At 37.9% G+C, this 17,500-nt stretch overlaps 1 protein-coding gene across 1 annotated transcript in view; it reads right to left on the bottom strand.

The window, feature by feature from the left end:
* LOC138024825 (uncharacterized) overlaps nt 1-17,500 on the bottom strand; it is a 126,510-nt gene that overhangs the window by 73,437 nt on the left and 35,573 nt on the right. The window contains exons 8-9 of the mRNA XM_068871998.1: nt 16,057-16,195; nt 13,459-13,784 (exon numbers count right to left, since the gene is read on the bottom strand). Coding sequence (XP_068728099.1) covers nt 13,459-13,784; nt 16,057-16,195 — 465 coding nt within the window. The remainder of the gene's footprint in view (nt 1-13,458; nt 13,785-16,056; nt 16,196-17,500) is intronic.

Here is a 17,500-nt window from a genome sequence, read left to right as displayed (position 1 = left end):
AAGGGGCGCACTTAATTGGGAGCCTCGCTCTGTTGTGCGACCCCCACCACAGCCTGTTTCTTTGTTGTGGTGAAAGTGATTAAATAAATAGAAATAATTGCTTATAGAGGAATAGCCTGCGAACGTAGACGTATTTGTTTGCAGGCTAATAGAGGAACATGTAGAATTAAATTGAACGAATTTTGTCATTAAGAAAAATAACTTTTAATCCACTCCAAGGCCAGACCACGAATTCCACAATATTCCAACTTGCCAAATAGGATTTGATGGTCAATGGTATCAAATGCTTTAGAGAGATCTGGAAAAACCCCTGCAGTGTTCTGTCGATCAATTGCAGATGAAATTTTGTTAATAAGGTGAATAGATACAAAATAAGTGGAGTATATATTTTTTAACTCTCTCCATCTTCTCAGCGGTCAAAAATCCTAAATCCTTGAATCTCACTGGCTAATCGCGCGTGCTCCAGCAGTCCATATTTTCCCATTAGCTCCGAAATTTCTTAACCACGGCGCGACGAAATGTTTTTTTTTTTACCCTTTAAAATGCAATCTTTCACTTACTATCCGTTGAAAAGAGAAGGAAAAACATCAGCAATGGAATAAAAAACCTGGTTATTTTTCAAAACGGCGAGTATTTACGTGATTTTTTTGACAACACTTTGCTGGTTTTCCATTTTTCGAGTTGTTGTTTTTCTTGAACTATTGACAAGCCGTTCAATTTAAATCAACGTACACTGCAGAGGAGTCTTTTGCGCTCAGGTTTTTTCGGTTTACATCCTTTATTTTCTTTGGAGTTCTCTTTTCTAATCTCGTTCTATTTTGCTTTATTTAAGAATATACGGATTCGCAGCCAAATTGTCAAACAAACACATCGCTACGCTGTGGTTTTTCGCCTTGTTTTTCTTCATTCTTCTTGCCGTTAAACTAAAACGACTCACTGCAGAACAGTCCTTTAAGCTCATTTTTTCGGTTGACGTCCGTTATTTTCTTTTGAGTTCTATATTATAATCTCGTTCTGTTTTGCTTCATTTAATAAAATACGCATGCGTAGTTGAAAGAGTCAAACAAACAAATCGCAACGATGTGGAATTTTAATGAACCAACGTCAGTCTACAAGTTTTTCTTGTGTAGCTTTCTAAGTTTTGCACTGATTCGTGAAGAACTTAACGGAGAAAAAGAACGTTCGTTGAAACCGAATATGAAAGTGTGATTTCATTTTCAACAAAACAAAGCACGTTAATACATTCGCCTGTTTGTATACGAATTTCTCAAACGTCATAGTTTAGTTTGTTTAGCTCATTTAATTTCACTGTGCTTGCTATAAAATGCAACTGTTTGTTTTTTTTTTTTTTTTGATATTTATTGCATTAAGAGATATTTGAAGTTTTATCGTTAAGCCCCGTTTACACGAGCAATTTTTATGTGACAATGTTTATGTGACAAATATATTTGATAGTGTAGATGGCATAGCAAATAATTGTCAACAGTGTGAAGTTTAGTGCGCCAGTAATGATTTTGAATAGCTGAGATACGCAGAATAAAGAAGAGGCTGTGTAGTCACCCACGAAATATGGCGCTTACGAACAAGCAAAAACTTGAAGCTGCTGCGATTATAGCGTTTCTCGTAGTATATAAACAACAAAGAATGAAGAAAAAGAAGCGTAGGTGTTGGGTTAAGCCCTGGAAAACTCAGCAGCGGCGAGAAGCCCAGGGTTTGGCCCAAAATTTAGTAAAAGAACTGCGAGAGACTGACCATGACGAATTCAAATTTTTTTTTCGGTGAGTACAATGTATTAGGACCTTCAGATTTGAGTACAAGTATGAATTCTTAATTTCAAACCAGTCTCCTCCCCTCACTGTTCCTTGTTGTTTACCAGCAGACCAGGAGATTGTAGAAACGAGATTGATTTCACTAGTGATCATCCAAAGCACGCGAACACGATTTTGAAAATTCGTATTTGTACTCAATCTCGTACTGTCTCGTGGTCGCTATTTTAACTTTCTTTAGCAGGTTTCATGAAATAATGTTGGCGTTGGTTAAACAAGAACCAAAACTGTTACTGACGTCTTAAATAAGAAGAACAAGCATGATTTGTAAAAGTTCTGAATCGATGTTCACGTTGTATTGTGTTACTTAGAAACTTTATTTATTTTATTATTGTGTGCATCCCTTGTTGTTGGGAGAAGAATAGTACTATCAATAGAACTTCAAAAATGAGCATACTATTTTTGTTGTCCCACACGATGAAGTATTTCTTTGGGAATAAGTAACCCACCCCCATCAACCTCCTTTCTCACCACCTCATTCAGAAGTATAATCTTTCTAAAAAGCGAATTCCAGCTTTTGGGCAGCTCATGTGCACCCAAGAGAGCTCCAGAACTCAAATACAATACACCAAGGGCCCCTCTAAGGCGTGATAGTTTAACAATTTTGTTTCATTGTAGAATGTACCCTTTCTGTCTTGGCAATCAACAGTGTGCTACATAAAGATTGCTGTGCTGTAGCTCTGCTTTCCACTGCATTTTTATATGCTGCAAATAAGATAAACCCACCTGGGCTACCTGAGATATTCTCAATTGTTATTAAATCGTCATATTTCCTTCTAATTTTTAGGATGGACTCTTTTCTGTTTGATGAGCTTTGTGAGAAGCTAATTCCTCTAATTGGAAAGAAAAACACTGTCATGAGAGATGCCATTTCAGTCCATGACCGCTTATGTGTTACCTTGAGATTTTTGGCATCAGGTTGCTCATACCAAGATCTCATGTATAGCTTTCGCATATCTGTTTCATCTATTTCAAAAATCATACCAGAGGTGTGTGAAGCCCTGTATAATGTTTTGAGGGATGAATACCTACAGCCACCAAGTTCAAAACAACATTGGGAACAAATTGCAGAGGAATTTGAATCCAAATGGCAGTTTCCACATGCAATTGGAGCCATAGATGGAAAACATATTAACATGCGTGCTCCCCCAAACTCAGGCTCTGAGTACTTCAACTACAAAAAGCAATTCAGTATTGTTCTCCTAGCTATAGCTGATGCCAATGCTAAATTTATTTCGTTCGATCTCGGCTCACCAGGAAGCCAGTCTGATGGGGGAATTTTTAAGGACAGTTGCCTAGGAAATACGTGCAAGTCAAACCATTTCCCAGAACCAGCTAACCTTGGAGAAAGAACAACACCAATACCTTATTTTTTGTTGGGCGATGATGCTTTTGCCTTAGATCGAAATCTTATGAAGCCATTTCCACACCGAACAGCAATGGGTGACGAGAAAATATTCAATTATCGCCTATCAAGAGCGAGGACGATTGTGGAAAACGCTTTTGGATTGCTGTGCACTCGATTTAGATTGCTACTGAGAGCACTAGAGTTGGATGTTCCAAATGCAATGCAAGTAGTGCGTGCTTGCATTGCATTGCATTACACAACTTTCTGATGACCAGGAAGGACAAATGCTACTCAGCTCCAGGCTCCATCGACAATGAGGATGAATTTGGTAATGTTGTGCCAGGATCGTGGAGAAACCAAATAGGCAGTGATGACATTTGTGACCTACGCTCGGATCCTAGTGCCCGTTCATCAACAGTTCAAGCAAGAGAAGTTCGGGATGATCTCAAAGACTACTTCTTTGAAGAAGGTGCCATCAGTTTTCAGTGGGCAATGACCAGCTGAGTATTTGGATTGATGACATTCTTCATGTGGAATCAGACATTCTTCGTTACGGTTAGAAAGTATGGTTACCTATTATTAACTTCCAGTCTTCATTGTGAATGCTTTATCTAAAGTAGCCTTAGGTGATGAGAAATTCTGAAACTGTGACCTACCAAGAGACAGGAAGACTGAACAAAATTATGCTTTTGTTAGTTTGTTATTTAATTTTCTTTCATATAACTTCACTAGTACACATCTGGATGTGCATCCCAAGCATTTGCTTTATTGTAACTCACACGGTTACCAATAAAAACCCAACTGTCTTTTTTCAAGTGTAATAATTAGTCCAACATGAATAATAACCAGAATTGTGGCAAGTCCGTTAAATCTTAAATACTTACCTTTAAATATTTTGTGCATTTACAGTGTAAACTTTACAAGTATGTAATTTTCAAAAGCAAAATATTATCACTGACTGTAACTTTAACAAACAACTACAGTAAGCTGCTAAAACTATTGACTTCCGCTACAGAATAAAAAGATTCAGTAGAGTACATAGTAATTTGCTCAGGCCCATACCCAAGTCAAGAATATTTCTGAGGGGTTCATTGGTGAGGAATCTCTTGACAAGAAGAGGGTTTGAGTGAGGACAAAGTGGATACTTTTTGTAGTAATATAATAGGCAATTGCTACCTGTTGGGGACAGGAATGCACTATACTCTGGTCTGCCATAAGGTCTAAGTTTTCCTATGAGTCACTCTTATAATATCAACATGTCTTAAGTCATTTAGTATGGTGGCTGTTGTAGCTGGGAAGAAAATGAATCATCTCTTTGATAATAATGCTGATATGGAACTCTTGGGGGCTCTGTTGCTTGAAAGATTGCTGATTGGACCGCAAACTTAACCCTTCGTTGCAAATCTTTATCCCCCAGGTGTCGGATGGAACTGGCCACATCCTTACCGAAAATATCCCATTCATCTTCAGGTGCAGATGCTGCATTTTTTGCAAGCTGGTTCAGGGCAGATGAGGCAGACTCCAGCAAAGGATTGTCATCAGATCTCTTCCTCTTTGTTGTGTACGTAGTGCTTGCACTTTTAACACTAACATTACTCTCGCTTTCTGTATCTGCATTATCATAATTTGCCAGCTGCTCTTCCTCACCTCCAGGTCCTGGTGATGAATCTTCATCTCTGACATTAGTAAATACCTGCCGGTTGCTGTATATTACCTCATCTAGGAAGCTGCACTCATCGAAAAACTTCCACTTTGATACATAAACATCGCTTGCCCCACTACCTGTACCCTGGCTCTTCTTTATTTTTCTAAACCTCTTCACGGTAAAATGTTCGTAAACTCTATATTTTACCTATGGAATTAAAGCCAGATAAAAGAATGTAAATGCAAATTTTGATTTTTTTTAATTCAAATGGTTTGGCACAAAAGCCTACAAATTGCAGGTAAAATTATTTCAGTTTAGCAATATATATCATACATTGTTGCTTTATATTAACGATAACAACAGTGGTAGGCATACCTTTGAGGCTTGCCAGATCAACGTCTGGCAATTCTTCTTTTATCACCTGCAGTACTTCCTCGTACTGTGCTTTTTTTACGTTTCGGTTCTTGTATGCCTCGCTTTTGGTGTTCCAGAGACTCTCCTTTTCTCTGACGGCCTCTAGCAACAAAGTCACTACTCGATCTGGCCAATAAATTCCTCTACTGGAAGCAGCGCTGGTCGACGTGGAGGCCACCATTTTGATCGCATTCACAGTGGAAGCTTGGTGACCACCAATATTTGCCACATTTTATGTGACGAGTCGTCTACACGAGCAATTTTCCGTGTATGACAATTTTTATTTGTCACATAAAAGCTAACACGCCAGCTTTTCAGCAAATGTATTTGTCACATAAAAATTGGCCAATTTCCCTCATCTACACGAGCAAATAAAAATTGTCACATAAAAGTTGTCACATAAAAATTGCTCGTGTAAACGGGGCTTTAATGTATCATATTTCTCTCAGCTATGCGAACGGAGAACTTTTTTCAGGTACAACAAAAGTTAAATTTAAACTGTGACAGTGCGACGTAGAACGCGTAAAAATACTGTTTGCAAACAAGTTTGCCATGTTCATTGTCATGAAAAAGGAGAAAAAATAAATACATTATTTACCGGCTTAGGTCGGTCGATATAGGGAAAAACTGTGCCCTCGGCCTGCGGCCTCAGGCGTATTCACAACCTCCCTACACGGACCTCCCTGCGGGTAAATAATATATATGTACATAACTCTTTCAACAAAATTCGAAAAAATCATAACAGAGAAATAGGTCTGTAATTCACAAAAATACAAGGATCCTCTCTTTTGTACTTTTTTCAGCTTTGAGTAAAAAGAGCTTTCGATCACACGCATTGGAATGTTGTCATAAGCAGGGGCTTTCCCAGAAGCTAGTGTTTTAGAAATATTTTTAAGTTCTGTTGTAGTCCTCGGCTTTAGAGTAATGGGATTGCTATATGTTGTCGATGAGGAATGAACAAATATTAAAATTAACTGCTGGTATACTAGCACTTGCAATGCTTCGGCCAATATAAGTAGAATATTTACAAAATCTGTCAGCAATCACCTAGTGATCGGTGATTCACTGTCCTTCATATTTAAAGGACGAAGGCAATGAGGGCTTCCTCGTTTGCCTCTTAATCACTTCATTTAGCAATTTTCAAGTTACTTTAAGGTCGTTTCTAGCATTTTCATATTTATTATCATAGTAGGAACGTTTGGCCATGCGAATTAAGTGGTTCAGGTTATTTTTATACGTCTTGTATTGTAGTTTACGAGACTACTGGGTGATTTGATTAAAGTTTTACAAAGGCATTTTCCGATTTATAGATTTCGAGATGGCTGGGGTCAACCAGAGACCAAAACTTGTTCATATGTTTGCCTTTGATGTATTTTATCGGGAAGGAGGCGTCAGATTGCGTGGAGTATTTCATTTCATGAGGGTCATCTGTGTTTAGACGAATCAGTGAGCGTAAGAGAATCATTGAATTTGTTTAAATTGTCTTTTTTAAACGAGCGCTTAAAAAGAATCTTTCCACATTGGTGCGGCAAAATGTCATCATAAAAATTAACATAGATCGGATAATGATCTCATAAATCATTCAGAACAATACCGGTGAGAACATGTCTTGAGAGAGATGCTTGGTAAAAATGTTGTCAATTAATGTTGCAGAATGGGAGGTCGGGCGAGTGGGATGAAATATGATTGGTAAAAAAGGGTGTGAAAAAAGGCATTCGATAAATTCCTAAGTGGGTACGTGATGATTGCACTGAAGCAAATCTAAGTTAAAATCACCCATCACATAGCAACATTTGTTGTCTTTCAAAATAATGGAAAGAATATCATCAAACTTATCTAAAAAAAGCAGTTACGTGATAATGATTGGGTGATCTATAAGAAGAGCCTACAGTGATGTTTTTTTTTTCCCTCAAGGTACAACTATTTCCACAAAAAAAGTAATTCAACTCTCTCAGGGTCGGAGAAACCATTGTGTAAATAAGTACCGACTCCTCCAGCTGGTTTAGAAATCTGACCTTCAAGTGGCATCATTTAGCCAATAACGGAAGGTGGTTTTCCCATCCATCATCATGATCAATTAAGGTTATCGAGATTTTTAAGCAAACTACGAGCATTAAGAGCGCTTGACTGTAAATATCGCCTACAGTCATGCAACATAGAAAAATCGAAATTTCTAAAAAATTGTCACAATAAAGGGCTTCGGTAATGTATTACAAAAAATATAATTTTTAGCTCACTACAAGAAAATTGTCTTTCCTTGGACCGACTTTTCTACCCTGAGCGCTCTTTGAGCAGGTAAACTACCCCAAAAGTACACATATTTTCCGCTAATCGAGATGAAAATAAAACACGTTAATATACACAATAACTTTGTTTTAACTTAGTAAGGTCTTCGCACGCTATTTACGGTTATCTAATTTAAATTTGGCAAAAACTAGAATTTTTGACAAAATTTATGAATTTAACTACATTGCAATGTATTTTCTCACGGTCCACTTCACGCGCCTGGAACATTGCTTTGGCAATTAATACTACAACAGTTGGAACTTCTGTGATTCTGTGAAATATAATTTTGGGGTAAACTAAACGTGGAGTTTTGAGAGCGAAAAATGTGAATGCCACGTGCAACCAAAACATAACCGTCTGATCTTTGCCAAAATCATAATATTCAAACACCACATCAAAATAACACGTTTTTACTGATTTCCTGAAGTTGTTTATTATAAAATGACCTAATTATACGGAGCAATTACAATGGTGGTCAGCCGGAAACAAAAAGATTTTTCCGCCAGTGCATTTTTTTTAAACAGTCGTGGGTTTTAGAAAATTTCGTCATATTGCATGTACACGCGTTAACAACGATCGTAGACTCTTTCCTGAATTTTAGAGTGGTCTCTAGAATTGAAGAAAACGTCAACTCTCAACGTAGTTACTAAAACATGGAGCGACCTAAAACCACCTAAAACCACCTACAACCATCTACAACCACCTCCAAAAAAACCTACAACCACCTCAAAAACATCTACAACCACTCAGAGAGAATCGAATACCATCTTAAACAAGCCATAATTGTCTAAAATAAGCAAGACGACAATGTGTGGTTACCATTTAGCTAAAAAATCCAGATGCAATGATTGTAGCATAAAGGTAAGCGATTTTCCGAATTTGTTAAAAACCAACCGGATGAGAATGGGGCTTTACATTGCATTCCAACCTGTAAACCGTGCTAAAATTGTGAGAAGGGCGTGGAAACGGCACGATCCTCACAAATTTCCCGAATTGCGGGAAATGGCAGTGCCTTTTTTTTTCCCGCAATAGACCTTATTCACGATAGCCGCCATGTTGGATTTGCTATTATCATGCAAATTAGCTACACACTTCTGAGGGGGCAAACAACACAAGTTCGAGAGGTTATAACGAACATTTTAGCCACACAGATGATTTGTGTCACGTTCATTGAATGTTTATTACCTAAGCAGTAAAATAGAATGACTACACAAGTTACAAGTTACTTAGTGAAAAATGAGCAGCTAACGAAGTAGAAAGTCAAACTGTCAACAGCAATCAAAATATATAAAATTATTATAAAAGGTACTTAATTCTAAATACTAAAATGGACTTTTAGCAATGTTATTTCAATATTTCGACGAGCCGATTTTCCGCAATTTGCCTTTCTTTCCAATGTTTGCCCCCCAGCATAACACATGGCTAATTTGCATGACAATTTGAAAACCAACATGGCGGCTATCGTGAATAAGGCCTATTCGGAAAATTCGTGAGGATCGTTCCGTTTCCAGGCCCTTTCTCACGATTTTAGCGAGGTTTACAGGATGGGATGCAAGGTAATGCGCCATTCCCATTCGGTTGTCATTTAGCAAATTTGGAAAATCGCTAACCTTTATGCCACGATCATTCCATCGGGACTTTTTGGCTAAATGGTAACCACACATTGTCGTCTTGCTAATTTTAGACAATTATGGCTTGTTTAAGTTGGTATTCGATTCTTTCTGAGTGGTTGTAGATTTTTTGAGGTGGATGTAGGTGGTTGTAGATGGTTGTTTATTATTATTATTATTATTATTATTATTATTATTATTATTATTATTATTATTTTATTTATTTATTTATTTTTTGAGGTGGTTGTTTTTAGTAACTACGTTTAAAAATGCACTGGCGGAAAAATATGTTGTTTGTATCCGACAGATCACCATTGTTATTTCTGCGCATAATTAGGTCATCTTATGATCAACAATTTGTAGAAAATCACTAAAAACGTGTTATTTTTGATGTGTTGTTTGAATGTTATGATTTCGGCAAATATCAAACGGTCATGTTTTGGTTGCAAGTGACATTTACATTTGGCGGCCTCAAGACTCCACGTTTAGTTTACCTCCAAATTTTACTTTACAGAATGACAGAAGAGACATTACTTATTCCAACGGTTATAGGGTAGTAGCCAAAACCCGGGGCCGGGGTCGGGGTGTCTCTTTTTTTGTTTCAATTTTTGTCGTTATTCTCCTGAGCTGTTTTTATTTTTCGAATGTTCGGCATCTTTCCTTTATTTATGGTGGAAATTAGTAAAAAAAAATAGGGAACATACGAAAGGGACATCTTAGAGTGCGTTCGATTGACCGTATTCCGGAATAGGAATACGTTTTATAAGTTAAAAATCCTTCGTTTCTACGGAGATCCACATTAACATTGTCAAGTATCTGTTAAAATGCTATTTTAAACATACATATTTTTTTATCCTTGCTACTTTTAAACGCGCCAAACATACCGTTTTAATCATCACTCCACGTATTCTTATTCGGGAACAGGGTCAATCGAACGCGCTCTTAGTTTGGTTTTCGAAATTAAGGTAATCTCCGACTGAAATTGGAGTTTTTGTAAGGAATATATGCTTACTTCTAGAGACACTGAAGACTCGCTTAGGTCCACATTTTAAAACCACATTCTAATGTTTAGTACGTAAAAACCTTTTCCGCAATACATGCAATTCCACGATGGTCGTCACCCAACGTTCTCATTTGCTTGTTTCGCAAAATTGCTCTCAATGTTGTTGTGTTTTTTTTTTATCATAAAACTGGATTCGATCCCTTGACGTCCGAATAGAATTGGCTTGCAATTTCCAGTGCGACTCTGACTTTACTACAAACAGTTTGTAGTAAAGTCAGACAACAACATTGACAACATCACGAGAGAACGTTGCGTGACTGCGTGACGACCATCGTGGAACGGTGATTCCGTTGTTGTTGTTGTTTGTTTTTTTTTTTTACGAAGTAGACATTACAATGCAATTTTTAAGTGTGGAGCTCAGCGAGTCTTCAGTGTCAGCAGTTTCGGAAATTCTCTTAATTCGAAAAAACAGCAAAAACAAACTCTGGTTTTCGAAAAGACCAAGTTAGATGCTCGCAAAAACCAACTGCGATTTTAAAACACAAAAATACAAAGTCCGATTTAGAATAAAAAACAAAGATGTCCCTTAAGAGCTTTCATACATTCCGTGGGTTCCTCAATTTTTTTGGGTAATTTCCTCGATAAATGAAGGACAGATGCCGGTCATTCGAAAATAAGAGTACCGGAGAATAACGATAAAAATTGAAACAAAACAAATTGGGGAAAAAAAACGACACCCCGACTCCGACCCCGCGTTTTGGCTACTAACCGGTTATAGTCTTTATTGCCAATGCAATGTACCAGATTCGGACTTTCTGCGCGTAGAGTTAGCCAAATTGGACAGTGAGAAGTAGTTAATTTCATAAATTTTGTCACAAATTCTAGTTTTCGCCAAATTTAAATTAAATAACGGTAAATAACGTGCGAAGACCTGTACTAAGTTAAAATAACTTTATTGTCTATGTTAACGTATTTTCTTTTCCAGGCAATGAGCCGAAAATGGCAATACTTTCGGGTAATTTACCTGCTCAAAGAGCGCTCAGGGTAGAAACGTCGCTCCAAGGGAAAACGATTTATTGTGGTGAACTAAAAATTATGTTTTTGTAATACGTTACCGAAGCCCTTTATTGTGACAAAATTTAAGAACTTTCGGTTTTCCTATGTTGCAGGACTGTGGACGATTCAAGCGATCTTGATATACATCCGCGTTGTTTGCAATACAATATTTGATTACTTAGTTCTTCTTCAGGGACATAGTTACTACAAGGAAAACGAGATTCAAAATCTGAGTCGGGATCGAGATAATTGAAGAGCATATTGCCGAGCTCAGGCCGGTCAAAAGGATAAACTGATAGTGGTTCGAAACAAACCCGTCATAATTTACAGGACCATAGGACATTTCGTAAAGTACTAAATGAAAGGGCTACGACAACACACTGACCCCCGGTCAACTGAGGCCCTTCTGACCCCCCGTACTGACCGCCTATAAATTGATTGGAAATAATGAGAAGAAATATGATGATACGATATTTACGATAATGTAGAAATTATTTGTCAATCGGCTCACCTTCGAATTTCAAAATGGCGGAAGGATGGTTGATCTGCTTCGTGCCACACGGCTTTAAAATTATCAAAACTATTTAGCATTTAAATATATAAACATATTTAAGATTAGTTACCTTGTAGATCCTTATAATTTTTATGCCTTGATAAAGTATTGCAAATGATCGCCTTCACTCACTTTTTTACAAGGGAAAAGCATGTTGGGGAATGGTCGAACGCGACCTGGCACTACGTACTAAGTTACAAAACCAAAAACCTTCGGTTTCTTTCTGTTGCGACCACTTCTCTCAATACATTTTCCCGAGCAAAACAGTAGTCTTCTGTTTTTATTTTTTTTTTCATGGAAATGGCCTGCAGAACAGGTGATAATTCTTCGGTTGCCACTTCGGTTAACAAAGGTTTATTGGAAAAGAGAAAAACATATGTGCTGAAAGGAATTGAAACCATGACACGAAGCAGATCGGCCATCCTTTCCCCATCGTGAAATTCGAAGGTGAGCCGATTAACTTGCCGATTAAGGTAATTTATATATTATTATTTCCAGTCAATTTAGAGGGGGTCAGTAGGGGGTCAGTTGACCGGGGGTCAGTGTTTTGTCGTAGCCCTAAATTATACAAGCTATCATCTAAGTGATAAAAGGGAAGGGCAGATAATAAATTCGAGTCACCAGACATCACACACACGACAAAAGATGTAAGCTAAAAATGATAATAAGAGTTACTTAGTTCAAAGGAAGGCCATGTTGTTGCTGAAAGTTTTCTAAATCAGCACGAAACTGGAATAAAATTGGACAAAAGTCTTCGGTTTAACGCAAATAAACAACAAAATTGTCTGCCCAGCAAAATTTGTAGCCATTCCGATTTCGAAAATTATTGGCATCTACAAGCAGTTGTTGGATTTGGGGAGTAGGAAGTCGGCTGGAATACCAACAGAAGTTCCTGTGACTTTCCAAGCATCATTCCGTTTGTTTATGACTTGTTCTTTGATAATCCTTCTTGTAAAGTTGCATACTATTGGTCTTGGACAAAAAGTTGCATTTCTTTTGGGAACTTGATGGGCAATGCCAATGTCTTAGCATGAAATTCCCACTCCCGCAGCTTTGACAACTTTAGGCATAAAGCAGTGGTTGTAGAAGCTGATTCGCTGGTATGTTCAGAAAAACCAAGAATCTTTATGTTATACTGATAACCATAGCGTAGAAACTGATCGAGATTTCTTAACATTTCTTCCACCTTGGCAGCCAGTTCATCGAGGCGGGACCAGGGCTGGTTAAACTTTCTTCTTGCTTCCTCTTGGAATTTGATAAGAAAATCATACGATTTGCCATAGAACTCCAAATGGGTCGATGTCTCGGCGTCCACCGAACGAGAATGGCCGACAAATTATTGGCTCCTTGTACCTCACTTGTCTTGACAAACTATTAAAAACTATCAAAATTCTTCCTCAAGCCAGCAATTTCCTCTTTAAGAGTGTTATTTTCTTTTTAACGACTTTATAGTAACGTTGGACATGTCAACAATACCAAGTGGTCTCAAATTTTCCAGATTACAACGGAGCAAACTTTAGTGCGTCCGCTCCGTTCCTCACCGCACCGCGTGTTCTCTAATAATATTAAAGAGTTCATTTCCCCTTTAGTACCTAAGACTTAATGAATCATGTAAAGACTGCAATAATACTTTTTTTTTTCTCAATGAGCAAGATTCTATTTGCAATCTAGTGTGACGAGATGAATAAACTAGCCAGGTTTAGGGAACATGGCTTACCTTTTCTGAACGCGTCCCTCTTTGTTTGTAAGTAAGATAAGTCACTCCATCGTAACTGTATTGCAGAGTGTACTTGGTCACCCACATGTCATATTCATCTCTTCCCTGAGTTGCCAATCGAGTTATCGTGGTATAACTGACAAGATCCACCTGTAACCATTGATTGAGATCATTCTGAAGTGGTACCCACCCTCCTTGCTTGACTCCATCCTTCTTCATGTCCAGTCTTGCTCGGCTTGCAGCACTGTTGTCGTCCATCTGGGTGGAAGCACTGATCTGGTCATTATAAATAATTCCACTTTCCATTCCTAAAGGTGAGATGCAATCTGAAATGGTTGAAAGAAGCAAAAAAATAGAAATCAATGTTATAACTGTGCCCAATTGTTATTGCGCTGATAAGCAAAGTACGGGAAAATAGCTGGATAGCCCCAACTAGAGTAACGAAAGTAGAGGGTACAATACAATTTTGCCGACTTCATGCAAGGATTCCCTTTAATTAACATTCTGCAAACTTTTAAAAGGTTTGTAAAGTGTTCGGTCGAAGAAATCCCGCTCCTTTTTTCGACCAAACAAAGGAGCAGATAGATGTGCGCCAAGTGAAGGTAAGAGATCAATCGCAGGCGATGTCAAGTCATCGTATTTCGCACTCAATGCCATACAATACAATACAATACAATAACTTTATTTAAAGAGGGAAGCGCAAATAACCTATTACAGTTTTCTAACCTACGGCCCTCAAAATACAATTAATTAACTCAGGGTTTACGGTACTCTTTTTAACCAAATATATCATATTAACTTGCAAAGGGATTTTTTTTTATTAGGCCTAACACCAAGATTTGAAGCAGCTACAACAAATGAAATGAGTGGACGAAATGCAAGAAAGCTCAGAGAAATCAAAGGGGCTGGACAACTTGGGCTAAATTATGAACACGGCTAGGAAAGATAAATACAGGATAAAGTAGTAGTAGTAGCAGTAGTAGTAGTAGTAGTAGTAGTAGTAGTAGTAGTAGTAGTAGTAGTAGTAGTAGTAGTAGTAGTAATAGTAGTAGTGGTAGTGGTAGTGGTAGTGGTAGTGGTAGTGGTAGTGGTAGTGGTAGTGGTAGTGGTAGTGGTAGTGGTAGTGGTAGTGGTAGTGGTAGTGGTAGTGGTAGTGGTAGTGGTAGTGGTAGTGGTAGTGGAAACTGACTTGGACTAAACATGTCTCCAACACTGCTTCGAGAGCTGGGCAGAAACTGGGAGCCCTAAGGAGAGTAGCAAACAAGCTGGATAGAAGAGGTAGAGCAATTGTCTACAAGGCCCAAGTGCGGAGTGTAATGGAATATGCATCACTTTCATGGATGAGTGCCAGCCCAACAACACTTGGATTGCTAGACTCGATCCAGAGGAAGGCACTTCGAGTTATTGGTGTAGATGTGGATGAGGCTAGGATAGAACTGAACATCTCATCTCTCCACCAGAGACGTCAGGTGGCAGCAGTTGCAGTCCTCTATAAAATGCACACCAGTAAATGCCCGATAGATCTTCGTGCTCTGCTCCCCCAGCCTTTTGTTGTCAGAAGAGCCACCCGTTCCAGCCTGTCAATGGCACGTCATGCTCTTGCAGTACAAGTGTAGTCACTCCTGCAAATCTCTCAATCCCGGCTCCATGAATATCGAGATTCGACAACAGTTTCACGTACACAGGTTCTACTGGTTTCTCTGCCTTTTATTTCGATCTCACAAGTTGTTGTTGTAGTAGTAGATTCGCTGCAACAGATACGAGTGTATCTTACGAAAGCTGTCAAAAATAGGTTTCAAAAACAACGAGTGCGAAAATTCTACAAAACTTACATATGTTGACGAGTCCGGGTAGAAGTCAATCAAAAGCGACATAGTCCATATTTTTCGTTCGATGGAAAGAATATTCAAACAATTTCAAACTAAACAAGTCCGACTCTTCGAGCACATGGCGTATGACCCAGAGGTATTATGGGAGATGACGTGTACTCGAGTTCCGGTTCAGATATAGTAGACCCAAGATAGGTAAACTGCGAGACCACATGCATGGTGTAGTCTATGATGTTTATAGCAAGCTTAGCTTCGGAGCCTTGATACATGACCTTCGTCTTCTTCAGGCCAATGCTGAGGGTGAACTTCTCGCACGCATTAGAGAACCGATCGAGAAGGTTCCGTAGCTGTTCTTAACTATGTGTGACATGGGCAGCATCGTCATTGAAGAGAAAGTCGCGCGACATTACTTTGGAAAACTGAAGAGGTTTTCTTCTAAGTTATGGTATGTAACAGTCCTTGGAAGTGGTGGTGGCATGCAGTGTATGGACCAGTGATAATAACAGAAGATCATCATAAATATCAGTGACCAGACAAATGCATATGGCGAGAACTTCTCATAGATAAACCATTGGGGCTTATTCCAACAACATACTCCTCAAGGATACAAACTGGCGTGCTTACATTATCTTAAATAACATTAAGGATAAAAACTGAAAACAGAAAAGAACGACGGCACACGAGAGCTAAATTCTGAATTTTATTACTGAAAATTAAATAGCTAAGGTCCTTAAAAACTGTGAAAAAAACCGAATGCCAATCACAATACCTGGACAACCAAATATTTCAATTCTCATGGCGATGCGATTGTTCCATTGCCACGGCAAGAACCGGATGAATCGGGCTGTGATAATTGGCGTGAGATCGTTGTAAACAACAGTATCACTATTTTTATTTCCATCAAAGACCTGGCAAAAAAAAAAAAATCGAAACTTAATATATGGAAAAGGTTCACAACATGTAGGGGCGAGGGGCACGACTGGGAGCTTATTAATAATAAATAATAATAATAATAATTTTTATATAGCGTACATATCTATAAATTCACAGGAAAACACAATATATATGATAATCAAAAATATAATAGAAGTTATTATAATATAATCCTAAAGAGAATAATTAAATAAAGTAATCAATTAAAACTACTGCCCAATTTATGAGTTCTTCAAAAATCTAGTAAATGTCAATTTGTTCTTAAATTTCTTTATATTTATTGAATTTTGAATGTCATAAGGCAGATCATTATAAAGGCTTGGAGCAGAAATTTTAAAGGCACGCTGTCCGTAATTTTTAAGATGCAAACGAGGCTGCCGTAAGAGTATTTTGTTCTTCGAGCGAAAAGTACGAGTCGGAACATACGGAGTTATTAAATCACGTAGATATGGCGGTACTTCACCACGTAAACCCTTTCAGGTCATCAAGGAGATCTTGAAATAATAATAACAACAACAACAACAACAATAATAATAATAATAATAATAATAATCAACGCTGGAAAGATAACGACATCTGTAAACACAACCTCAACCCAATCATGACGTGGAAAAACATATCGGACGTCGTACTAAGTGTACACACCAAGCCCCAGTTGTTCAAACGATGGATAGCGCTATCCACCGGATAAACCACTATCCACTGGATAACTCAATTGGTTTTGGTAGTGTTTATCGGCTGGATAGCGATTTATCCGGTGGATTAGTCCAGGAACTGTTGCCTAGATACTGTCCGCAGCAAGTTTCAAAACAAATTGTAAACTGAAAAGTTATTCAATAAAACAGATAATAATAAATATAATAATAATAATAATAATAATAATAGTAACAATAATAATAATAATAATAATAATAATAATAATAACATTTATTTATACCGCGCAAATTCAACTATGCAATTTTCAAATGCGCCTTAATTGATGTCATGCTTACGTGCACTAGACGAGCTGCAGAGTTTTGAATAAGTTGAAGTCGATTGATGGCATAATCAGGAAGGCCAAATAGTAAGGAATTATTGTAATCAAGTCTTGAAATAACAAACGCCTGAAGGAGCACGATAGTAGAGTCTTTGTCCAGGAATTGACGTATTTTAAGTATGGCACGAAGATGGAAACAGGCAGTCTTACAAATGTCAAAACGTCATTGTGAATGCGAATAAGAGCAAGTTTCTGCACTACGTCTCCGTTTATACGTCAACTAGTAAACTTCTTGTAACTTGTT

The sequence above is a fragment of the Montipora capricornis genome, chromosome 11 (assembly GCF_036669925.1).
Source record: "Montipora capricornis isolate CH-2021 chromosome 11, ASM3666992v2, whole genome shotgun sequence".
NCBI classification, from domain to species: Eukaryota; Metazoa; Cnidaria; class Anthozoa; order Scleractinia; family Acroporidae; genus Montipora; species Montipora capricornis.
This window is presented reverse-complemented; position numbering and strand designations above follow the sequence as displayed.